Source organism: Parastagonospora nodorum, assembly GCF_000146915.1.
Source record: "Parastagonospora nodorum SN15 chromosome Unknown scaffold_6, whole genome shotgun sequence".
Taxonomy (NCBI): Eukaryota; Fungi; Ascomycota; class Dothideomycetes; order Pleosporales; family Phaeosphaeriaceae; genus Parastagonospora; species Parastagonospora nodorum.
The window spans coordinates 752740-775943 of NW_001884554.1; the positions used below are offsets into that span (position 1 = coordinate 752740).

Consider the following 23204-nt stretch of genomic DNA (forward strand, 5'->3'; position numbering starts at 1 on the left):
CATGTGAGGTGGTGCGGCCTAGAGAACTTCACATCACTCACTCCAATCGTGTCAAGATTGATCGCATACATAATCAACGATCAGAATGAAAAGATCAGGCTCAGGGCGTGTGGCGCGCAAAGTCGGCGCATACGATAACTCGGCAGAGAGCGAAGAAAGCTCGACCAACGAAGTGCAGAAGCCCACAGGTTAGTATTCACCTTGTCGCAAACCACTGGCCTTCGTTTCTGACCTTAGTAGGCATTCCGTGCTAACTCCCGCTGTAGTTGTAAAGCGACCGACATTCGGCAAAGGCAGAAAGCGCTCTTCGTTACGCATCTCGTTCGGCCCAGGCGAGTCTGAAGGAAACGATGGGGACGAGTCGGGCGACGCAACGCCAGTCGTGACCCCGAAGAAGTCAAATCTGAGTCGCATAGCGTTGGAAAAGAGTGCGCAATTGCGGGCGCGATCACCGCTTGTCCCTGAGGCATCACGCCCATCAGACGAGGAACGCCCCTCGTACAACAAGGACTACATTGCAGAGCTGCGCAACTCGACACCTTCTACGCCAAAAGACCTCAAACCTTCTGCCGAGGAAGAGGAGGAGACGCAGGCGCTCGACATAGCATCAAAGTTTGGCCCAATCAGTGTACTACCGACCGCCACCTCGTCTGCTATACCTACACAAGCCGAGATACTCGAGAAGAAGGCACGGCGGAGACGTCTGGCATTACAGGAGAGTGCTCAAGACGATGAGGAAGATCGGCCATGGGCATCTGACGACGAGGGCGAAGACGAGTTCCGGCAGCGAAGGAATGAAATCTCTCTGCGGCCCAAGGAGAAATATGCCGAGACCCGCTTGGTACATGAAGATGAGGATATGGCAGAGGGGTTCGACGACTTTGTGGACGACGGCAAGATTTCTCTAGGTCGCAAGTCAGAGCGTGAAGCCCAGCGGAAACGACGTGCAGAGATGGCAGAGCTTATCAACGATGCAGAGGGCTCAGACGATGATGGCTCGGCAGACTCGGACGAGGAGCGGAATGCTGCCTTTGCTGCAGCGCAAGCACGTGCTGGTCGATATGGTCAGAAGATTGAAGACGAAGAAGACGGCACGAAAACACCCCCTCGAATCACTCCTTTGCCACAACTCGACGAAATACTAGACGGCCTGAGCATCGAGATACAGACCAAGCGCCAGAGGAAGGAATTGATACTTCAGAAGTTGCAGGAGTTCAAGGATGACAAAGCGAGAATTGAGGAGCGCAAGAAGTACCTGCAAGAGCAGCTGCAGAAGACTGGCGAGGAATACGAAAAGTTACGCCAGGAGTCTGGCCTGCCCGCTCTTCCCTCGAGCGATGCCAATGGCGGCAGGCTGATTACTGAGCGAGGCTTGGACAGTCTAGGAACTACGCCTCTGGCTGGACGCTCGGGGGTAGACTCAGATGGAGAGTAGTGATCTCCGATAGATTGTCAAGGTCTCAGCGAAGAGCTCGCTCGACCATATAATAGCAAGGCTTCCATAACAGCCGCCATGCCCCAACACCCCATGATATCATACATCCCCACCCATAAATCCAATGCTTCCCAAATAACTCCCAAACATGCCTATACACAATTGCTATTCGTACATTCCACCCCATCCCATTCACTCATTTATTCGCATCCAGCTCCGCCCACACCTTCTCAATCTTCTCCCGCTTCTCCTTGGCCACCTCGCGATTCACCCGCGTCCGCTCGAGCCGCTGTGCGCGCAGGCACATGTTCACTTTGTACTTGGCTTCGGTGCAGTTGCCGGTAACTTTCCAGAGGAAGCCGCGGGCGTGGCATTCGTCGAGGGCAGCGACGACGTCGGCGCAGTCTGGGAGGTGTTAGGGTGTGCGGTAGGCATTGGGAAGTGGGGTAAACGTGCTCTTTTGAACTTCTTCAGTGTGCAGATGGGGATGCATTGTGGGCGCGGGAGTATCCTAGTTCTTGGGCCGGTGCGGCGAGTGTGTATGATTTGGCTTGGTGTTGCTTGCGACGCGGTGGCGTGGAGTCGATGTTGGAGCTCTTTCCGACTAATCGGGAAGTCATAAATCTCGTGAACTGCGTCCGAGCGCCAGAGGAGCCTTCTACCACACGACTGCGATCTCAACTTTACTTTTACCTTTTTCCCACCTGAGAGACATAAATTCTAATCTCGACTACGGTTCTCGGCGTTTGCGGCACCCTATTTTCAGCACTGCAGGGCCCGAATTCTGTGCATTGGATTCTCACCACCTCCGAGCTCCCCGCATCGAGAATCGGAACACCAACATTGAAGTCGAACACGATACATAATCCAAAACGTCAACATGGCGTCGCAGGCACAGCTGAAGAAACAGCAAGGTGAGTAATCACACGACCAAGTATATCTCCCCATCCACTAATGCCTACCAGAGCTCCAAACAACATATCAAAACTACAAGAACACATTACAAACGATAGCTCAGAAAATTGGCGACATCGAGCAAGAGACGGAAGAGCACAAGTAAGTTCCCTTCACAGTCATCAATGATCTCCAGCCCGATTTCGGCATCTACACCGCTCTCTTTTCGTGTCAGCCTTGCTTGCATGCTTCCTTTCTTGCGGCTTCTCTACATCTGTTCACACCGCTTCGTTATGCACAAAGGGCCGAAGGATCAACACTAAATGACACAGGCTCGTACTAGAGACGCTGGAGCCATTACCTGGAGACCGCAAATGCTTCCGCATGATCAACGGCGTCTTGACTGAGCGTACGGTCAAGGAAGTAGTGCCCATCCTCAAGACCAACTCAGACGGCCTGAAGAATGCGCTAGAAGAGCTAGTCAAGCAGTACAAGACGAAGCAAGATGACATGGAGAAATGGAAGGTACGTGGTCGACTGTGCCGCGAGCATGCAGCACTTGATCTCGTGAGCACATCACTGACAGTCCTACAGAAGAAGAACAATGTGCAAGTCGTTCAACAACCCGAGTAGAAGGCTGAGTATAGTTCATGCAGTCAGCCTTTGATCGTGTGGGCACACGGCCGATGCTCGAGGCACGCGCTATCTTGCAGTGAAGCCCAACACATGTGGTGACATCCGTCCGACATGGTAGTGGCATGATATCAGGGAGCATGGAATCAGGACAGCTCATCCGCGAGGACTCTCCTCGAGCTATTACGACAACTTGCAGATAGCCCGTCACTAGAAGCCAGCCCGCCGCCGCAGAGCTACGCGCAAGAGTCATCAAGAGCGTCATAACGTCATTGAAAACCCCATCAAACACAATCAAAAAATCTGATACCCCACCTCGCTTCCCCACGTGCCCTTCTTTCACATGCATTTCGTTAGCAGCACCGCGCTGTCGGTATCTAGCCAGGGCTCCTGCACAATGTGTTGGCGGCAGGGCAGCGCGGATCGACGCCCTGCTTTTTTCCCGATGTTCTGGGCAAACAGCTTATAGGATACCGGCTCGGCTGCACAGGGCACACCGGTGAGTGGCCGGGCTGACGTCGTTGGGACGCGAAGTGAAGCTGGCGGGGATGGTGGTGGGAGGGACAACGCATGAGGGCGGGCTGCGGGTGGGATGAGTGTGGACAGCCCCTCACGCGGCAGATTGAACGCGTTGTGCTATGATGTATGAGGGTGTATTGATGTTGAATAAGCGTGCTTGATGTGATGTGATCGCTCATTAATTGTGGGGGAGGATGCTGGATGCGACCTAATGAGAGGGAGACATATCCGAGGGCATAAGGCGCCGAATCAGGCGGACCATGGCGAGCTGGACCTGCAGCTGCCAGCAGAGTTTGCGTGTAGATGGTCTCTAGAGTGTGGTTGGGCTGCAAGATCTTGTTTTAGCATAGGAATTGGTAGAGCATCTCAGCAACGTTCAGTGCAGTTCAGTGCAGTTCAGATGGTCGTGACGGGCACGTGGGCGACGGCAGTGAACGATGCGGCTAAACCCGTCGCCCCGCCGAAATTCGGGGTTTCGCAGTGATGTGCCATTCGCTCCTGCACTTAGGGCTGAAGCAACAACACCACGTCCCATTGGCCACACGCGTCATTGCTTTCACGACGAGCGCAACGGTTACAGACCCTGACTGACAACAACAGACACACCAGAAGACGCCTCAGCCAGCTCCAGCCAGAACAAGCATCAATTGCATCCTGCGCACCTTCGTCTGCTGGTCCACCCGCTGCATGCAGTTCCACCGCCATCCTAAAGCCCTGTGATAGCTCCACCACCGCGCGCACTTTGTGTACCACGCCGACGAATCCGACCGTGTTCGTGTTCGTGTCGCGCCTGCCTGCTTGCCCCGTCCGCGACTTCCTCCCCCTCGCCGTCGCGTGTCGTCACTGCCAGTTCACGCTCCACGCCCTCCCTTGCGCCTGCCCACTCGCTCCCACGCGCCTTCCCCCCAACTCACCGCACTGTACGTTAGCTGCGTCTCGTGCCCCGTCCAGTTGCATGCCGCTAACTGTGCCCCCGTCAGTCTCCCATCCCGTAGCACCAAGGTCGCATACACGGCCGCTAAGCCATCCCATCGTTCCTCAGTGACGTGGTTGCCAGCGAATTACTGCGCATCCCGCCAGCGCACCGCTAGCCATCATGTCGTCCACGCCCGAAAACCCGCAGGGGTCCATGCAGTCCAAGCAGAATACAAAGGCAGAGGACATGGTCGTGCAAGGCCAGTCGCCTGACGGAGACGAGCAACACATGGACAGAGAAGGCGCAGACGCACAAGCCCAGGGCCTCGGGTACGAATTCGAAGTCAAGGAGCAAGATCGATGGCTTCCAATCGCCAATGGTGCGTATACTCTCCCTTCCTTGCCCAGCAGAGCTGCCGTTGTTTGATTTGCGCGCCCGCTGCCCTCCCGCCTGCACGTCGACGCATGGCTCCTGGATGCCTACACTCCCTCCAATCGCGCGCCCGAGCCTGAGAAGCTGCGTCGATCCGCGACCTTCTAGCTATCGCCGCGAGCCACTCAGCGCTCCCGTGTACCTGAGCACCCGCAGCCCTGCAGAGCGCCATGTCGTCCTCTTCTCCACATTCCTCCACTTCCCCGCCACTATCCACCTCCCTCCACACAAACCCCAATGCTGCTGCCTCGGACGCTAACATACGCAACTTTGCTCCAGTCGCCCGCATCATGAAGATGGCCCTGCCCGACAACGCCAAGATTGCAAAGGAAGCAAAGGAATGCATGCAGGAGTGCGTGAGCGAGTTCATCTCGTTCATCACCAGCGAGGGTGAGTCTAGGTTTCAGTCGCATATGGGTCTCTACTGACTTGTACACTAGCCTCCGAAAAGTGCCAGCAGGAAAAGCGCAAGACGGTCAATGGCGAGGACATCCTCTTCGCCATGACCTCCCTCGGCTTCGAGAACTACTCGGAAGCCCTGAAGATTTACCTCTCCAGATACCGCGAAGTAAGTTTGACCCCCTCCTTGTCCCTGTTACCGTCTCATTTGTTGCCGTAACATTGGCCAAGACGTTTATCTGAACTATATATTGATTGGTGGGACAAGACCCTCCTCGCAAATCAGAACAAGCCTGCCGGGCAGTTCGGCGCAGCAGGTGCCGGCGGGCCCAACCCAGGCGGCCCAGCAAATTCGGAACAGCATGTATTGAGCGGCGACAGCGAAATGGCCGAGGACGGCAGCAACACTTTCGGATACACTGTGCACAACGGCAACGGCAACGGCGAGTACTAGGGCACGCCGAGCCCCGCCCCGGTTTTTGTCGTCGAGAGTACGAAGCTCGACTACGAAGCACATCAGATCGATGCGTATGCCGATATACGCGAATCACCGGGCAGCAAAGGACCAGCACATGGCAAATTGAGAGGAAGAGACGGCATCGAAATATAGCCGGAAAGGGTTCAGAATGTATGGACGAACAGACACAATCTTTCGGGGACTTCGTTTCACACTTGTATGGCAATATATTTTCCACATCGGGGGAAGCGATGGTGTATGGTACGGGTTGGACAGGACGGCGTATAATGGGCACATTCATTGGACGAGATACCTCTTTGAAACTCCTCAGCTGGATGGACGGGTTAGATTACTCTTTGCTCACGCATGGACCCACACTCGCTCATATCGAATGCAAAATAGTGGGCTTGGGAATATCTCTTTCTCGTGTAGTAACAACGTGTGCTATGGGTACGACGCCCCACTGGATGCCGCTTGTATACGTGCCATCAACTCCGCCAGCGGAATCTCATCCTCCTGCTCATCATAAAACTCAACATCTTCATCCACACCAAAGTCCTGCAGTCTCTCGCCCTCAGAATTGCGCCACCCCTCTTCCCCTTCTCCCTCTCCATAACTTTCCTTCTCCTCTTCCTCCCCATCACTCGCCTCCTCGCCATACTCGTACTCATCCTCATATCCATCCCTATCCACCCTCTCCTCCAACCTCTCGACAAACGGCTTCCTCCTCCTAACCACATCCTGCGCCTGCCTCGCCCTAAACGCCTTGATCGTATCCTCTCCCTCTCCCTCGCCCCCAAACACAAACGCCTCTCCCTCCGCTCCCCTCTCCACCTTCTTATAACTCCGATCCGGATCCGGCGGCGGCCACACGGTGCCCTCATCCTCGAACCCATTAACCTCAAACTGCAACGCGCTCTGCACGCTCGGACTGGGCGCGAGGGGGTTGAACCACATGAGCGGATTCGCACTGCCCATACCCTGGCAAATGTTGCGCAGGATACCGATATCGTATGGAAATTCCTGTTTCTTGATGCGAATCGCCTGGCCATCAGGCGTTTCGAGATACCCGCCGAAATGCCGCGCGCGCCGCAGGAGCGTGCGGTGTCGCTCGATTTCCCAGCCCTCGATGGTGGTCACGTTGATGGCGAGGACCCAGATGTTGCGCAGGGCGAGGATGCCGACGGCGAAGAGGGTGAGGCTGTTTGCGAGGGTGGTGGCGAAGAGGTGGAATAAGAGGAAGGGGGAGGGGCCGAGGGAGGCGGGGAGGTGCCGCGAGTTCCAGAGGTGCGAGAGACGGGTGAACAGGAGGAGTTGCAGGAATGAGAGCCCGACTGTGGTGGACACGAGGAAGCGCAGGAAGTGGGGGAAAGTGGTGTGCGAGACGCAGGAGGAGGTCCAGGGGCAGTGGTGGTCCATTTTGGGGATACATCTGGGGGTTGGGTTGTTAGGGGTTTTCGGTTTGGTAAAGCGCTTTACAGTTGGCAACGGAGGGAAGGGCTTCAACTCTCTTGGGCAAAAAACATTGCTTAATTTTCTCAGAGCTGAGAAGATGGGCTTCTTCATCTAGGAAGAAGACTGATCATGCATACCTTTTACACGCCTTACAGTGATGTGCCCTTGGCGGCTTCGGCGCCTCGCATTTCCGACACCATTTTCTCGTGATCTTTTTTTTCTTCTCCTCAGACAATCCCAGCTCTTGCTTCTCCGCCCAATCTTTCGGTATCCTGCCCGGATCGACAAATACGCTCTTCGTATACGTGATGAATATCAACACGAGTATGACGTTGGCGAAGATGAGTTCGTTCTTGGTTAGTGGCCTGGGCTCGAGCTGCGTGAGAAGCCATTGGGAGGGGTACCCAAGGAAGAAGATTAGGACGTAGACAGAGGGCACGGCGAGTTGGGAGAGCTCCATCTTCGGGTGAAGATGAGTGGACGTGGGAGCGTTGGTTGTTGTGAGACGTGAGGATTCGGAGTGGGTCGATGCGCGAGGACACGTGATTGGTTCACTCATAGAGTTCCTTGCACTCCACTCCCTCCCCATCCTCTCTCCGTCTCTTTCCATCACATCTGTCATCCCAGCCATGCCGTTTCCCACATGGCCTTTCTTCGCGCTCATCCCCACGTTCATTCTGATTCATCTGTTTGTCTCGCCGTATACGAAGGTTGAAGAGTCGTTCAATATCCAGGCGATACACGATATTTTGGTGCATGGGATTCCAACCGAAAATGCGGATCAGTTCCTCACGGCGAACTACGATCATGTTTCGTTCCCGGGGAGTGTGCCGAGGACGTTTGCTGGGGCGTTGGTGTTGAGTGGCTTGAGTAGGCCGTTTTTGTGGATGGTGGGCAGGATGGAGCAGGTGCAATTGTTGGGTATGTAATTGATAGTTACATCTCTTGGTGGACTTTAAGCTGATCAACCGCAGTCAGAGCAATCCTTGGCCTTATGAATGCTGCCGCGCTCATTGCATTTGGACGCAGCGTGCAAAAGGCTTTTGGTACCAGTGCGGGCATCTGGTATGCTCTATTCCAGGCGAGCCAGTTTCACGTCATTTACTATGCATCGCGAACACTGCCCAATATGTTCGCGTTGATTTTCAGTAAGTACTGCATAGAGCATCGCGAGTCAGATGCTAACATAGCCCAAGGCAATCTCGCTTTGCGCAGTACACTCATAGCGACAACTGCGCCATGGCACGCGGCGAAAGGATACCGCTTAAGCCTCTATCTACTCACAATCGCTGGTATAGTGTTTAGATCTGAGCTTGCCATTCTAGTCTACACCCTTACGATATACCTTTTCGCCACGAAAAGCGTCTCGATCACAAAGGTCATCATCCCTGCTGGTCTGGGTGGGCTCGTCATCGGCCTTCTCTGCACTGTACCTCTGGACTCCTTCATGTGGCAATCTTTCCCACTGTGGCCTGAGTGGGTTGCATTCTACTACAATACCATCCAGGGCCATTCGGCTGACTGGGGTGTTTCGCCCTGGCATTATTACTTCGTCAATGCCTTGCCACGCTTACTTCTCAACCCTGCGACTTACCTATTATGCATACCCGTCGCAGTAATGAACTTCGCCACTAGGCAGCGGAGTCTTGATCTGCTTGTCCCATCCTTGGCTTTCGTAGCGTTGTACAGCTTCCTACCACACAAAGAATGGCGCTTCATCATCTACGTTATACCAGCCTTCACTGGTGTAGCTGCAGCCGGAGCATCATGGATCTGGAACCGAAGAGCAAAATCAATCATATACGCCGTCCTAAGCCTGGCCCTAGTAGCATCAGTTCTTGTCTCGTTCGCAGCATCCACCGCCATCCTCGCACTATCCAGCCTCAACTACCCTGGCGGCACCGCACTGCACATTCTCCACCACAAATTCGAGCATCCCGCCCATCCCCATTTCAACGTCTACTTCGACAATCTCGCGTGTCAGACCGGTGTCACACGCTTCCTGGAGAGTCACAGGGGCGCCCAGACTATTCTAGATGTCTTGGAGTCGCAAGACATGCATTCCAAGCGCGTCTGGACGTACGAAAAGACCGAGGACCCTTCTGCCGTGCTTGATCCTATGTTCTGGGCCTCGTTTGATTACGTGCTCGCTGAACGGCCGGACAAGGTTATTGGTAGTTGGGCGGTTGCACATGTTGTATATGGGTTTGGTGGCGTGCGCATACTGAAACCTGGTCAAAAGAGCGGCTCGGCAGTCGAGGATGTGTATAAGGGAAACTATGCTGTTGTTGCACCGAAGCACTGGACGGATAAAATTGCGGAGAGGTGGAATACAGCGGAAAGAGTGCTGAGGCAGAAGGTGTTGCGGGGTTATTGGGTTGAGGTGAAGATGGAGCCTAAGATACACATCCTTGTCAATCAGTATGCTATTTAGAGAGGTTTTAGAACGTCAAATAAGACTTGGAGAATGTATCGATGCTGCATTTAAGCCTCCTCGATCATTGCGCTAGTCTTTTTCGAGCGTACTAAGAGACGTGGTCTACTCAGCCTCATCAGGATTGCTGCCTGATATGTACTCAGCTACCACCTTCAACATTCCTTTGATCCTAGAAGCGCACGTCCCGTACATAATTTAAGATGGGCAGCTCATCGAGTAAAAGACCGCAATTTGTAGATCCACGACATGTCTGCACGTCGCCCGGTAAGCTCGACTTCAGCGACTGCAAGACCTAGTACTAAACATAGAACACTCGACTAGACCAAGTGCGAAGTCAATTCCTCAAGGTCTTGTACCGATGGGACGAAACCCGCCTTGATGAGTTTCGAGCGTTGTTTTTATCAAGAGCATCCAAGGACAATGCTTCTGACCCAGCTTGTACTTCAGAACCGCCTCACACAAAACAGCACGATTCCTGACTTCATCAGATTGGCCAGAAGAAACAGTCATCGCTTTCCTAGTAGAACGTAACCCAGACACAGAGATAGCGGTGAGAAATGCCGGACCACTGCTCTACAAAATGATGCTCCACTACGGCTCATTTCCCTTCCCGGTTGAGGAGGGCAAGCGCATGACCTGCGACATCTTTCTCCGCAGCATCTATATGATGTCTCGCACTGCACTTAGCGTGCTGTGGAGAGACTACGGTTCGATTGGCGGGGTGCCACAGACTAGGCAAAGGAGACCAGTTGATGATGTTAGGCTTCTTTTTCAGAGTATGGCTAGTGAGAAAGACGAAGAAGATGATGCTGCGCGGACAGAAGATGACGACGAAGATCTTCTGGATGTTTTGTTCTTTGTGATGCATCGGGTGCAAGAAGAGAGAAGTCCGAAGTGCAGTAGCAAAAGAGAGAGCGTGAAGAAGGCTGCGAGTGCGCTGCCGAGTTCATGCTCGAGGAATTTGGGAGGGACGGTTGAGCGCGGAGACTTAAGAAGTATGTTGGAATTGATTATTGTGTTGCTGAATAGCAGGGTACTGGGCACGATGGCGCCTCCAAACAAAAACGTCATTGGCTGCATGATGAACGCTTTCATGCCCGCCTCATCCGAGCATCTCGGGAGCGAATGGGAAACGTTTCGCAATGTTGTTCTCGGATCTTGTGTGAGACGCCTCCATCAAGATCCCTTAAAGCATCTGCTGACAAGGAATAGCCAAACCTCATAGCCATCCTCTCAGCCTTCATCGAACGTTCATTTCAAATCACCAATTTCTTTTGGCTCCAGGCTGAGACGTTGCCGAAATCTCTGGTACGACTGCGCACTTGAGATGGCATGTGCCGATAACGCCACTGACTTACAATCTGACAGAATGAATTCCGCGGGATCGTCTCGCAATCGAACATCATCTCGGCAGATCAGCTTTCTCAGCTGCTTTTGGTCATTCCCGTAGGGCTTGTTCTGCATTTCAATAACATCACATATCGTGGAGAGTCTGTGGCGGAACATGCCAGTCAAATTGCAAGTCATCTGCAAACGCCCGGACGACTTCTCATAGGAAGATGTTTGGATGGAGCTAGTGCACACGATCCACAGATCATATGCGCATACACTGGCTTTCCAGACATGTATGATGGCTACTTGTCTAGTACCGTAGCTCCGCGAAGTGGAAGCATGGTTTTCAGCCTCACTCCCACGCACGAGATGTATGCGGCGGAAAAACAAGAAATACAACTCAACATCGGTGTCAAAGCGGATCCCAACGAGGTGTCGCAAGATGAACAAGCAGGAATCATGGAGATCCCGGACGGGAAGTGCCTGCTTGAGGTGGAGATTGGGTCTCTGTCACTAGAGCGCCTGATCGGAGCTTTTGAGCTCTGGACGATGTAAACGGTTCCTAGGATAGAATTGGGCAAGGCTGCCTCAGCCCCTCAACCTGCAGCGCATGATCGGAGTACGGAATGTGTCGTCACCTTGAGGCAGCCTTTCCACGCTGGACTGAGCATGAAGGTAGGATTGCGACAGATGTTAAAGCACACAGCTTCTTCCCATGGCACTTCATTTATTTGCATCAAGGTGTGAGTGCGAGCTGTGTATGCGAAAATGTACTATATGGCGTGACTTGAGGACTTCGGAGTTCGTTGTGTCAATTATTCTGAGGTGTTATAGGTGGCGAAACATTATTTGGTGATAGAAAGAAGCCGAGCGACAGAAGGTTGATGCCGTGGAGTGGTGGGGGTCGGCTCGTTCGGCCATGTTTCAGGCACGTGGAGCATTAACCCAGTTTGACTCCAGCCCGCAAGCGCCGACTCCTTATTGGGCCGTAAACATCTCAAAATGGAAAAGCCACAGGCCAGAAAGCTTATGTATCGCGTAACAAACCCGTCTACCGCGTTTTAGTAACGCTCCTTGCAATCAGCATCGTCGAATCATCTCATCGTCAACCACATCGCGTTTCAACGTTGCGGCAACGGTCAACCACACGATGACCTGTCACATCCTCAGGCACATACAGCATTAGGCGACGGACTGTAGAGTCTCGACCCTGTCAGTTCAGGATGTGGTGGGTTTTGGTGCTATTTTCTGTTTCAAGCGCCACCGTTGCCGCCCTGGGAAGCCATCCGTTCCAATGTCCTTGAAACATTCCACATCTAGTCAAACCTCGCGTACTGTGCTACCTACCCTGTCCCGCGGCTCTAAGACCTATCCCCTAGGACATGTATGGCTGCTGCGCGTTCCCCTCGATCTCGGCCGGAGATAAACCTGAGTCGTTGTTCTTGATCGCCCCCGTCGTTAAAACGCGAGGCTTAACGGGATGGGTGTCAATCACCCGCTCGTTCTAGGCAGGCTGGCGAATCGAGGGACAGGGTCCTTGTAACCTGAAGTCCGATGGTAGTGTATATATGCAGGTCGTTCCCGTTAGGCCTACAAGCTACAACTCAATTCACTTCTGCAGTCCTAGCATCGTCTTCTATCTTCGCTTCTTGTTTGTCGATTCTTCAGCGCGGCTAGTACGCAGCATCTCTTCCAATTCCCTTCGATTCGTGTCTTGAAGATGCGTTCCTCTTCCCTCATTTCGGCTGCTGCCTTTTTCAAACTCAGCACAGCTGCCTATACCCTGGAGGATGACTACACGACGGACTTTTACAGCAAGTTCAACTTCTTCACTGGTCCGGATCCTACCAACGGTTGGTTACATCTCTCTGGAAGTTTGCATGACGCTAATATGGCTAGGCTTCGTGAAGTATGTCGACGAAGCTACCGCGAAGTCGACAAACCTCATCAACGCGACCGCCAAGGGAGCGAATTTTGGTGTCGATGTTACAAACAAGACACCAGAGGGTCGACCCAGTATCCGCCTAGAGAGCAAGAAGAAGTATGATACCGGGCTCATCGTTCTGGATGTCACACATATGCCCTTCGGCTGTGGTACCTGGCCAGCGTAAGCAAAGCAATCAAAAGCATATCCCACAGAAACTAATCAATTCTAGATTCTGGACTTTTGGTCCAAACTGGCCAACGGGCGGCGAAATTGATATCCTTGAGGGTGTCAATGAGGCCACGCACAACGGTATGACATTGCATACGGGCCCGGGCTGCTCGGTCGGACAGGACGTTTCCCAATTCTCGGGCTCAGTTGTCACACCAAACTGTGACGTCGCCGCCGTGGGTCAGGGAAAGAATGTAGGATGCTCCATCAAGGACCCATCCCCACAGAGCTACGGCGCTGGTCTCAACGAGGCCGGTGGCGCAATCTTCGCAACGGAGTGGAACTCAGCAGGCATCAGTGTATGGCGCTTCGAGCGCGGCTCCGCCCCTGCGGATGTGCTTGGTGACGCCCCCGACCCAACCAAGTGGGGAAAGCCAAATGCCAAGTTCGCCGGTGCCTGCAACATTGATCAAATGTTCGCAGAGCAGCAGATCATCATCGACACGACCTTCTGCGGAGATTGGGCTGGAGCGGAGACCGTCTGGTCAAACGCCACGACCGGCTCGTGCGCATCCAAAGCTCCAACCTGCAAGGACTGGGTCCGAGACAACCCGCAGGCATTCACTGACGCATACTGGGAGATCGCCGCTTTGAAGGTTTACCAGAACGATGGAGCTACTACCCCTGTATCTCCTTCTGGCTCTGCGCTTCCCTCCGTCCCTGTGGCTCCTTCTGGTACTGTTCCCTCTGTCACTCCAGTCGTACCAACGCCCAGCCCTGCTACGCCTGAAGTACCTCCCCAGAACCCTGTTACCCCAGTCGTACCAACACCCAGCCCCGCTGCGCCTGAAGTTCCTCCTCAGAGCCCTGTTGTACCTGTAGTACCAACGCCTAGCCCTGCTGCACCCGAAGTCCCGCCCCAGAGCCCAGTCGTTGCTCCGATCAATGCGGCACCCTCTCCCGCACCGAATGGCGAAAATGGCATGCCAGGCTGGAACTGGCCACAGGCTGGCAAGCGTCGTGGTGCCCCAACTCTTGGATCAACCCCCGGAGCCACCTCTACTTCAGGCTCGTACCCGGCAGGACCAACAGCTGCTCGCATGGCGAGGCGGCAGCAGGCTGGGAAGCGTGATGCTTCATCTTTCGGAGCCACCTCTACTTCAGGCTCGTACCCGGCAGGACCAACAGCTGCCCGCATGGCGAGGCGGCAGCAGGCTGGCAAGCGTGATGCTTCATCTCTTGGAGCCACCTCTACTTCAGGCTCATACCCTGCAGGACCAACAGCTGCTCGCATGGCGAGACACATCATGGATCACAGGCGCAGGGTGGCACAGCACCGCGCTCGCATGTGATTTGGCATCGAATGAGGTGATGGGACTTCACGGACCTCTTCTGCTTGAGGGGCCATGGTTTGGATTCCACGCTTGGATGTGATATGGCGTCAAATGATGATGACGTGACTCGACGGTGCTTTTGCACTGGAAAGGTCTTTGGTTGGGTTGTATGTTGATTTCATACATACCCCTTCTATCTGTATATATTTCCTTCTTCTTTTGTGGATATTGGCGTTAGTATAGAGGATAGACACGGCTTCACGTATGTCGAATGCAATCGCTCGGCTACAACTTCGCTCTATGCTCATGGTGATACTTTCCTGTTCCAGCTTTTTCAGCTTACCATTCACACTCTTGTTCCCGTATGATCTGTGGAGCTTGGGATTGTGCCGCGTGCTAGCAGTCGTGAAATATATTCATATCCGCCTCGCAGAACCTATCTGCGACGATCTCGTACACGATGAGATGGCTAGCTTTTGGTGGATCATACGTTGGCGTCTGTCAATCTAAGTGCCGTCAGGACTTTTCTTTCCGATCAAACCTCCTTTCCGCAGTCCAAAGAAGCTTAAAGGGATAACAAGTACACATCCCGCAAAAATTGTCCAGAAGGCTGCTCTAAAGCCCACCATAAGCCAGGCCTCGTGTGGAGTGACATCTGACTGCTGTGAGACGGACCTGGCAATAACAGCGATTATGGTCAAACCAACAGAGTTGCCAAACTGACAGATTTCGCTGAAGACTCCACCAGCAAGCGATTGAACGTCGGACGGAAATGCGTCGGAGATTACGAGGTTCGAGACTGTAAACAGCGCTACCGTCGTCCGTCAGCAAAGTGAAAGGGAACACGCTGTTTCGGTAGCACTGACTGTCTGGATTGATGGGTGATAGAATCAGGGCCCAGAATGGTGCGAACCAGTAGTTGGCGTCAATAGGCATCGTGGCCATCAGAGCAGGAGCCGCCGCCGTCACTATGGCGGAGATCACGGCGAGCTTCTGAACGTGGACCCTCGATACAAGGTAACCTGTTAATACATTGATGAATACGCCTGAACACACATGGGGAATGAACCGGAGAGAGCTTTGAAGCGCTGGAACTCGCTGTATCTGTTGAAAGCTGCACGACGCTTGTCAGCTATCTTGGGGTGCTTGGCGTTGATTTGGGCGAGTAAGCTTACTATAGTGTAGCCAAGTATTGTATGCAATTCATGGCAGCCCAGCTGAGAAACACACAAGCACAGATGGACGAGAAGACAGCGTTACGCCAGAGTCTGTTCGGAATAAGAGCTGGTCGATTGTTTCGCGTCTGATGGCTCATCCAGAAGGGGAAAATGATGATTAGGGATACAGACAGCAGGAGTAATACGATAGCCTGAGGGTTCCGGATGCTTAAGCCGGAGGTGATTGCAGCCAGTATGTATAGTAGTAGTCCCAGGCCCGCGCTTATGATCACCGCCCCAATCCAATCAATCTCGCGGGCCAGTCGACTGGCGCGGGAAGCAGAATGGTGGCCGATGTGAACGTTTGGTAACAACCACACGGCCGAAGTTGATATCAGAAAGTTGAGTATAGCGGTGATGTAATAAGCCCATCTCCAGCCGATGGTGTCAGTGAAGACACCACCAAGAACGAGACCAAGAGCGAAGCCTAACGGAGATCCAATGCCAACAATGGCGAAAGCGACATTGCGCCAGCTCCCCTTGGGAAAGGTATTGGTGATGAGACTCACGGTGGTGGGGAGACTCATGGCAATTGATGCTCCCTGGAGCATGCGGAACATGATGATTTGGATGCCAGAGCGAGAAAAACCGACCGCCAGGGTGAACACAATGTACAAATAAGTACCAGCCAGCCACATAAGTTTGGTGCCAATTATATCTGCGACAGCACCGAAAATCAGTAGCAAACACCCTGCGGAGAGATTGTAGACTGCGACTGGCCAGAGGATAAGGGCCTCGGATAGGTGGACATCAAGGGCCACGCGCGGGAGAGCAGCCACGAGAATACCAGTGCCGAAAGTGTTGATCAGGTATAAACTTGATAAGATCGTAATAATGGAAGCTTTTCGCGCCGTTGAAAACTGTTTGGCGGCCTGTATAATATTTTCGGCATGGAGTCCCTCGGCCTCTTCGTCGTCGTTTGGCTCAGGCGCATCTGCTGCTTGCTTTTCGTTGCATCGTTCTGGCTGCTTTTCCAATTCACCATTCATCTCTGAGGGTATGTTTTTTACTGTCCGGTTCAAAGCAACTTCATACAGCGATTCGGGCCTGGAACGCATGAATACCGTGGAGAATAGAATGCAATGAGCGTGTGTTGTTCAGAAATTGGTGTTTGGGTTGTAGAAATACTTTGACTATGCGATGATCACGGATGTTTTCTGTCCTTGCCATGAGTATGTCATTAGAGAGGGGAAATAGGTCGCAGCAGTAATACCCAGCGGCAAGTAGGTAATACTGTAACTGCAGTGACATGACGATGCAATGTTACGGCGTAGGTGCTCTGTCTTTGTCTTAGAAGGGATTAGGCCAACGTAAACGGTTCCGAGGGAGCGTTTGGCGTTCTAGAGGTTACATCCCTGCATACCCGGTGATAGGCATATGACGCAGGCGCTTACAGTCAATCACGCATCAATAGGCACTCTTCTCTCCTCTTAGTCGCTTGGCACTATATTGGATGCAGGGGTCTATATGTAAGGGGTGTGGAGTTGTGAATCGCACATCATCCTGGTCATCTGAAGTTTCCGAGGACACTCCTGCTTCTGTCCAGACCTTGATTTGTCCTTGTCTTAATTGCTATCGTCCTTTGCATGCCAGAGGTTGCCAATCACTTCATCAGAATCACTCCTCTTTTGATCACCCTTTGCGTGCCAGAGGTTGCCAACGACGTCATCAATGTCTCGCGATCTCGCTAATACACTCATTAGACGTGATCCAGAGACCAATATTGCGTCAAATGCACTCACTCTTTATTAGCGGTGCGGCTAGGGCGCTCGCTACCAATGCGGAAATAACCAAAGAGAGCTTCATGTTACACAAAGCTAACGTGCGAAGACAAGACTCAATTGTCTGCGAAGATAATAATGATTGCTTTTGTAGGTTGTGCGAAAAAAATTGTTGTTCGGTCCTTTGACGAGTCTAGGTGAGCGCGATGAGGCACATATATATATGTATATATGTGCCGTTGGAACAGCTCCCAAATGATTGCCAGACGACTAGCTCTTTATCTAATGCGCTTGCCAAGATGTCATGCTTTCGAGGACCAATTTCATACCACACGAATAATTTTCCGGGGTTAACATGAGGGGTCTGACCAATAACAGAGAGAGTACCTACAGCAAGGCAGGGTCTCGAACTTCCCGAGACCAAAGCGATGAAGAATAAAGCGGAAATACGTGATGCAGTGATTTTCCTGTTCATACAGATTCAGAAGATTGCGGTCACTTTGCATTGTCAATACTTCGTTGCATTGCATATGCTGATTTGCGGCAAGGTTTGTCAAGGTGTATGCCAAGTTCTGTCGGGGCACATGCCAATTGTGGTGCCTAAGACGATTATCGCAAAGTTGGCACCACTTTTTTATCGCATGTTGTCGAGCAGGATCAAGTTTTCGGACGTTCTTAATTCCGATGACCGCAACATCTCACCATATGGTATCTAGGTAGTAGGGCATGTCATTTCCAATGTTTCGCATTTACCTCCTGGTTATGCTCACCGTCCGATTCAGGCCCTCGGTATTGTTGCGAGAAGACCTCATTAGGTACCTGAGCTCACTGTGATGATGATAAGACTCGATCTGACAAGGCTGAATCTAGTTTTAAGAAGTACTGACCTCGTATATGCGCTAGAGACTTGGTACTTTGTGACTTACCTTGGTATGCGTCCGGACCTTGGCAAACTGCAGCTAAAGTCTCGTCCCGTAATCCCTGCAGGCTCTTTCCCACATTGGTATGACTACAGCGAAGATACATAACTGAACCCATAAAAGTAATATGTTCTGTGGATGTCTGTTAGCGGGTTCCCTGGTAAACAAGCAGTGCTAAGCTAGCCTTCTCTGGAACAAAGACTACATATGGCAGTTGCTTCTGAATTATCCTCCCTTACCATCACTCTCTCTTCACAATGTTTCCCAGAGTCTCACGTGAACATCTGACAGGAGATGTAGCGCATGAGGAAGCTCCATTTCTCGTGGATCATGAAAAGAGGTCGGAAATGTCTGCAGGAGATGCACGAGCTCGACCATCATTAGCTGGAAGGCATCGTCTTTCTTCTTTTAACATTTTGCTCCTTATTCTGCTGTTCCTCTCCAATGGTGCTTGGTGGGCTAGCTTGAACCATAGGGGTGCGCAAGAACCAATCACTGCTTGTGTTCGGCCCCAGCTTGTATGGTGTACGAAAACCCGATGAGAAGGCCTATACTCGCGATTTCAGGAGACAGATTCACTGACACTGACGCAGCACCGGGCACGGCGGCTATTGAATACGACAGGGTAGTTTTAAACAGGTCAATTGAATCAGAGAACGTATTCGCTGGCAAGCGCACTAAGGCTATGGACGAAGCTTGGGCTGAACTCATCAAGCGTGAGTACTTTTATTGTAGAATTTACACTTGAGCTTTCGCTTACAAACTTTCACAGCAATGGCAATAAAGATATCGAAAAAAGAGATTGAGAGACTAGGAGAGACTTCTATTTCTTTCAGGGACGGGTCAGGCTATCTGGCTGAAATGTCCGTTTTCCATGAGCTCCACTGTGTGGTACGAATTTCTCCATTCTGATTGACTAACAGTATAACCGAAAAGCTTACATGGTAAAAGAAACATCTTCGCGAACACCTGACTATGGATTTTCGTAACATGACGGAATTCGAGTTGGATTTTGAAAGAGGACACGTAGGTATGACAGTCCATGCATGCTTTCTCCGCGAGACATTCAGGAACTGACAGACTGACCGATTGGCTAGACCACTGCTTGGAGTATTTCCGGGAGGCAGCTATGTGCAGGGGAGATCCGACACTGGCCTTCTTCACGTGGGATGCCGGAATACCGAAATCGAAAAGGGACACTACGAACGAATGTGTGAAATGGGACAAATTGCGTACTTTTGCCGAGTCTCGTATGGTCGATGTGTCTGATTACAGCATCTTGAATCAGGATGGATAAAATGGACTTTAATCGTCTCGTGTTTGAGTGCAGATGCACGAACTTGTTCTTTTATCGACGACTCTGAGTGGAACTTCAAGGCTGGGTATATAATCGACCGATTAAGAAAGAAACACTTTATTTCTAATACATTACTACGGACGTACACAAACGTCCTCCGGTGATTCGTTTTTAGTACTTTTTTGGCTGTTTAGGCTGCACTTCGTTCAGGATAAGCTTTTTGTATCCTTCGACTGCACTCTCCAGTTCCCCCAGGGTGATGGACTCATCAGCAGTGTGGGCTTTTAGGATATCTCCAGGTCCGTAAAGATATCGCGTGTGATTTCCCAGCAGTCTTGGAATATCTGTACCAAATGCCATGACATCGGTCTCAAAACCTGGCGAGTGGCCGTCAGCACTTTTTTATTACAAGGGCCTTTCTGCTTGAGCGATAGCAAATACGTACCAGGCACATCACATTTCGTATCGACAACGCCGAATCCAAAGGGGCACTCAAGCGTGAAAGCGTCTGGATCAACACTCTCGAGGATTTCCTGTAGCCGTTCCCTCACGATGTTGTGGCCGTTTTCTTGAGGTCCTAATGCGACGCGGATTGCGAGCGATGCGTTTGCTGCATCGGGAATGACGTTGGGGGCGACGCCGCCGCCCATGACACCAACATTGATAGTAGTATTACCATAGCGCTCGCTATTACCCAGGTCAGAGTCGATGGCCTTTACAAGAGCACGCATGAGCACCTCGTTGGCGCTCTTCCCAGATTCAGGGTAACCGCTATGACCAGACGTGCCCTTTGCGATGATGTTGCAGGCCATGCCTCCCTTATGGCCACAGGCCAAGGTGCTGTTGGTAGGCTCGCCGAAGATGGCGGCACTGGGCTGAGCGCCGCGCTTAGTTATGGCGTCGTTGAAGTGAATCATGCCATCTCCATTTGTTTCCTCGCCGACAACAAAGGCAAGCATCACATCGTCGCCGGTAATGGAGCCGGCAGCCATGAGCTCCAGCACTGCCAGCGTCTGCGCGGCCACGGAGCCCTTTGCATCAGAGGTACCGCGACCAGCGATGACCGTATCGGCTGTCGGCGGGTCAGGTCCCGAGCGCGAATAGGGGAGATAAGGCGGGACAACGTCCATATGCGTCGTCACAACAATGCGCGACCGGTTAGAGCGGCGCGGCTCTGGCCATGCGAGCACGTTGAACCGATCCGATGTCGGTAGGAACTGCCTTTCTGTGGCGAATCCCTGCTCTGCGAGGTATTCAATCAGGAAATTGCCTACGGCAGCCTCTGTCCCGGATATTGAGGGGATCTCGACGATGGATTGGTGGAGAGAAAGTAGCTTGGCGCGATACGTAGGGGCATCCTGTGCGCCCACCACGACTACCCCGAGGCTGCTGGAGAGAAGTAACGCCGAAATGTTCGCGTGCTTCATGATGTGTGTACGAGTGGATAGAACAAGGCGATTCCGGGCTTCTGGGTACCATAGATAATGAATGTCTCACCGGTCCAAGCGTTATAATGAGACCCCAAGGAATTGGCTAGGTAACATTAATTTCGATCCTGATGCAGCCAAGCAGCAACTCCAGCCTCATTCATCAACAAATCCTCTTCATCTCTGCGCTTGTTGCTGAGTTGCCCCACACGTTGCTTGAGGCGCACGGCTGCGGCACGGCTCGACACTACCAGGATGTCGGATAATCCCATCCACCTTCCGGAAACGTTTAAAAGATGCTTATTATAACACCGCCAAGCAACATGCATGTCGAAATGTAGGCTGCAAGCAGGTAAGAGATTCCCTGGAAGGGCGAAATGCCGCGAAGGATCATTCGGAGACCGACAGCTGCATGTACTGGCCCTTCCAAGGTTTTCGTCCAGAGCACCCATCTCCTAGTCAGCTTTGACTCAGCTGATACGCATAATGGGTTGTGCCGGGTAACATGAAGTAGGTTGCTAGTGTCCGAAAGGTCTCCCAGCGACCTGTAAAACGAGCTATAGCGTATTTGAGAACTGCTAGATTAGTTGCGAGCTTCGTCCCGACGCTTTCGCCATGGCGACTGTTTACTTCGAGACAGGCAAACACCTCACAGCCGCAAGCATTTCGCTTATGGTGGTGGACATCATCGCTGTCGCGTTCAAATTTTGGGTGCGCCTCCGCTTAAAGCAGCCTCTTATGGCGGACGATTGGCTCTTGGTGCCTGCAACGGTGCGTAGCCATACTCCTCCATTCATACCATCGTATCAGCATTGTGGACGGTCGTGGCGGCCTTGAGCAGAAACTGACAACCTCCAGGTCCTATCCATAGGGCTTGGCGCTATGCTTACTTATGGCGTTTCTCAAGGTGCCTTGGGAGGATCGATTGACATTCCTCCTGGGGGTGACGGTCGCGCCGAATTAGAAATGGCCCGGTTAACACTTGGAAGAAAGGTATGTTTGGCAAGACTTGGTGAGAAACTCTCAGTTGACTTTAGCTGACACTAGACGTGTGCTCTGAGCAGATTCAATTTCCTTTTCTCCTCCTTCACCCACTCGCTGTGGGGTTGGTCCGATGCAGTTTCCTCTTTCTCTACTTGCGCATTTTCTCCGTCAACAGGCGTCGCATGCTTATCGCCGCGTCCATCTGCATCGTCTCTGCGTGGTCGGTGTCGTTCTTCTTCGCTGAGTTGTTCCAGTGTGGCATCAACTTCAAGTCCAACTGGGGCTCAGTGAAGCTTTTCGCAGCCCACTGCCCTGACTCGTTGTGGATATTGTTTGTTGGCTTTCTTACTAGCGCCATCCTCGATGTTTACATCCTCGTCCTGCCTATGCCATTTGTACGTCATAAATCTTCTAATATCCACTCCCAAACGCGAAGTTAACCGTTCCTGCGTTCGTAGATTTGGATGTTGAAATTGGGCATCGGGAAGAAGATTGGTGTAACGATCATTTTACTTATAGGATCAGCGTAAGTGGATTCTTCCGGGCCCTATGCAGACTTGACGGTTGCTGATGGGTGTAACAATTCAGCACGGTTGTGGCCTCTGTGCTTCGGCTCTCCTTCCTGGGACCTCGTGTTTTCTCAGCGAAGCAAGGCCCGCCCTTGACTTTTGAACAGAGATCCGGTTAGTCATCTATGAAAACTTATAGGCTGCCTTACATATCGGTCTAACAGAAATAACAGCTAGTTTGTCGTCGACGTTGTACTGGGGTATGATAGAACTCGGCGTGGGTATATTCGTAGCCTGTATTCCAACGGTACAAAAGTTCTGTCGCCAGCAAGACAGACAAGGACTACTATCTCATATCGGTATGGCTGGGGCGTCGTCATCTTCGTCACGAACAGTGGGGTCCAAAGACACGAACAAGCCGCGCATCTGCGTAGATCATACGGTGAACATCGCATACGGGGACCTGGACGCCGACAGAAAGCCCAAGCTATCTCGGTTGGAGAGTGTCTGGGCGCGACATGGTACAAGGAGCGAGTGCAATGCGGCCTACATTGAAATGCAGCCAGGGCGGTCAAGGTGGTTAGACCGGACTAAGACACGGCCTGCGTATTGATTTTTGTAAAATCATAAACGGATTTGGTGTAGACATCCACTTCATAATGAATGAACCTTATTGCCCCAGTTACTTGAAAGGTCTCGAGGTCGTAATAAAAGTCGCAGGAGCGCAAGGGCTGATTAGTCAGACCAAAGCGACGACCCCATTTCGTGAAGACGTTCAGGCCACGTCCCTT

The 23204-nt window shown here is 52.3% G+C and overlaps 14 protein-coding genes across 14 annotated transcripts; 9 read left to right on the forward strand and 5 right to left on the reverse strand.

The window, feature by feature from the left end:
- Positions 1-85: 85 nt before the first annotated feature.
- Positions 86-2057, forward strand: SNOG_04442 (hypothetical protein; the record flags this gene model as incomplete). The annotated part of the gene is made up of 3 exons (XM_001794808.1): positions 86-188; positions 267-1414; positions 1650-2057. The coding sequence occupies 3 exons, from the start codon at positions 86-88 to the stop codon at positions 2055-2057; spliced, it is 1659 nt and encodes a 552-aa protein (XP_001794860.1).
- On the reverse strand, positions 1632-2150 carry SNOG_04443 (hypothetical protein; the record flags this gene model as incomplete). The annotated part of the gene is made up of 2 exons (XM_001794809.1): positions 1632-1840; positions 2123-2150. The coding sequence occupies 2 exons, from the start codon at positions 2148-2150 to the stop codon at positions 1632-1634; spliced, it is 237 nt and encodes a 78-aa protein (XP_001794861.1).
- A 165-nt stretch (positions 2151-2315) lies between these two features.
- SNOG_04444 (hypothetical protein) lies at positions 2316-2962 on the forward strand (the record flags this gene model as incomplete). The annotated part of the gene is made up of 3 exons (XM_001794810.1): positions 2316-2349; positions 2449-2491; positions 2662-2962. 3 exons carry the CDS (start codon positions 2316-2318, stop codon positions 2960-2962), a joined length of 378 nt encoding a protein of 125 aa, XP_001794862.1.
- Positions 2963-4577: 1615 nt separating this feature from the next.
- SNOG_04446 (hypothetical protein) lies at positions 4578-5682 on the forward strand (the record flags this gene model as incomplete). Its single annotated transcript, XM_001794811.1, has 4 exons — positions 4578-4776; positions 4986-5219; positions 5270-5397; positions 5497-5682. The coding sequence occupies 4 exons, from the start codon at positions 4578-4580 to the stop codon at positions 5680-5682; spliced, it is 747 nt and encodes a 248-aa protein (XP_001794863.1).
- A 447-nt stretch (positions 5683-6129) lies between these two features.
- Positions 6130-7600, reverse strand: SNOG_04447 (hypothetical protein; the record flags this gene model as incomplete). Its single annotated transcript, XM_001794812.1, has 2 exons — positions 6130-7117; positions 7278-7600. 2 exons carry the CDS (start codon positions 7598-7600, stop codon positions 6130-6132), a joined length of 1311 nt encoding a protein of 436 aa, XP_001794864.1.
- Positions 7601-8134: 534 nt separating this feature from the next.
- On the forward strand, positions 8135-9574 carry SNOG_04448 (hypothetical protein; the record flags this gene model as incomplete). The annotated part of the gene is made up of 1 exon (XM_001794813.1): positions 8135-9574. The coding sequence occupies one exon, from the start codon at positions 8135-8137 to the stop codon at positions 9572-9574; it is 1440 nt and encodes a 479-aa protein (XP_001794865.1).
- Positions 9575-9823: 249 nt separating this feature from the next.
- SNOG_04449 (hypothetical protein) lies at positions 9824-10056 on the forward strand (the record flags this gene model as incomplete). Its single annotated transcript, XM_001794814.1, has 2 exons — positions 9824-9841; positions 9886-10056. The coding sequence occupies 2 exons, from the start codon at positions 9824-9826 to the stop codon at positions 10054-10056; spliced, it is 189 nt and encodes a 62-aa protein (XP_001794866.1).
- Positions 10057-10157: 101 nt separating this feature from the next.
- On the forward strand, positions 10158-11464 carry SNOG_04450 (hypothetical protein; the record flags this gene model as incomplete). Its single annotated transcript, XM_001794815.1, has 3 exons — positions 10158-10739; positions 10790-10885; positions 10946-11464. The coding sequence occupies 3 exons, from the start codon at positions 10158-10160 to the stop codon at positions 11462-11464; spliced, it is 1197 nt and encodes a 398-aa protein (XP_001794867.1).
- Positions 11465-12629: 1165 nt separating this feature from the next.
- SNOG_04451 (hypothetical protein) lies at positions 12630-14356 on the forward strand (the record flags this gene model as incomplete). Its single annotated transcript, XM_001794816.1, has 3 exons — positions 12630-12744; positions 12809-13016; positions 13066-14356. 3 exons carry the CDS (start codon positions 12630-12632, stop codon positions 14354-14356), a joined length of 1614 nt encoding a protein of 537 aa, XP_001794868.1.
- Positions 14357-14844: 488 nt separating this feature from the next.
- SNOG_04452 (hypothetical protein) lies at positions 14845-16544 on the reverse strand (the record flags this gene model as incomplete). Its single annotated transcript, XM_001794817.1, has 4 exons — positions 14845-15149; positions 15205-15344; positions 15395-15508; positions 15688-16544. The coding sequence occupies 4 exons, from the start codon at positions 16542-16544 to the stop codon at positions 14845-14847; spliced, it is 1416 nt and encodes a 471-aa protein (XP_001794869.1).
- A 351-nt stretch (positions 16545-16895) lies between these two features.
- On the reverse strand, positions 16896-17442 carry SNOG_04453 (hypothetical protein). The gene is made up of 2 exons (XM_001794818.1): positions 17298-17442; positions 16896-17242 (listed from the first exon to the last, which is right to left on the reverse strand). Exons 1-2 carry the CDS (start codon positions 17359-17361, stop codon positions 17121-17123), a joined length of 186 nt encoding a protein of 61 aa, XP_001794870.1. The 5' UTR covers positions 17362-17442; the 3' UTR covers positions 16896-17120.
- A 1011-nt stretch (positions 17443-18453) lies between these two features.
- SNOG_04454 (hypothetical protein) lies at positions 18454-19656 on the forward strand (the record flags this gene model as incomplete). Its single annotated transcript, XM_001794819.1, has 5 exons — positions 18454-18721; positions 18790-18912; positions 18969-19087; positions 19148-19226; positions 19294-19656. The coding sequence occupies 5 exons, from the start codon at positions 18454-18456 to the stop codon at positions 19491-19493; spliced, it is 789 nt and encodes a 262-aa protein (XP_001794871.1). The 3' UTR covers positions 19494-19656.
- An 8-nt stretch (positions 19657-19664) lies between these two features.
- Positions 19665-20920, reverse strand: SNOG_04455 (hypothetical protein; the record flags this gene model as incomplete). The annotated part of the gene is made up of 2 exons (XM_001794820.1): positions 19665-19870; positions 19939-20920. 2 exons carry the CDS (start codon positions 20918-20920, stop codon positions 19665-19667), a joined length of 1188 nt encoding a protein of 395 aa, XP_001794872.1.
- A 615-nt stretch (positions 20921-21535) lies between these two features.
- Positions 21536-23026, forward strand: SNOG_04456 (hypothetical protein; the record flags this gene model as incomplete). The annotated part of the gene is made up of 5 exons (XM_001794821.1): positions 21536-21691; positions 21779-21913; positions 22159-22299; positions 22363-22430; positions 22651-23026. 5 exons carry the CDS (start codon positions 21536-21538, stop codon positions 23024-23026), a joined length of 876 nt encoding a protein of 291 aa, XP_001794873.1.
- Between the last annotated feature and the right edge of the window lie 178 nt (positions 23027-23204).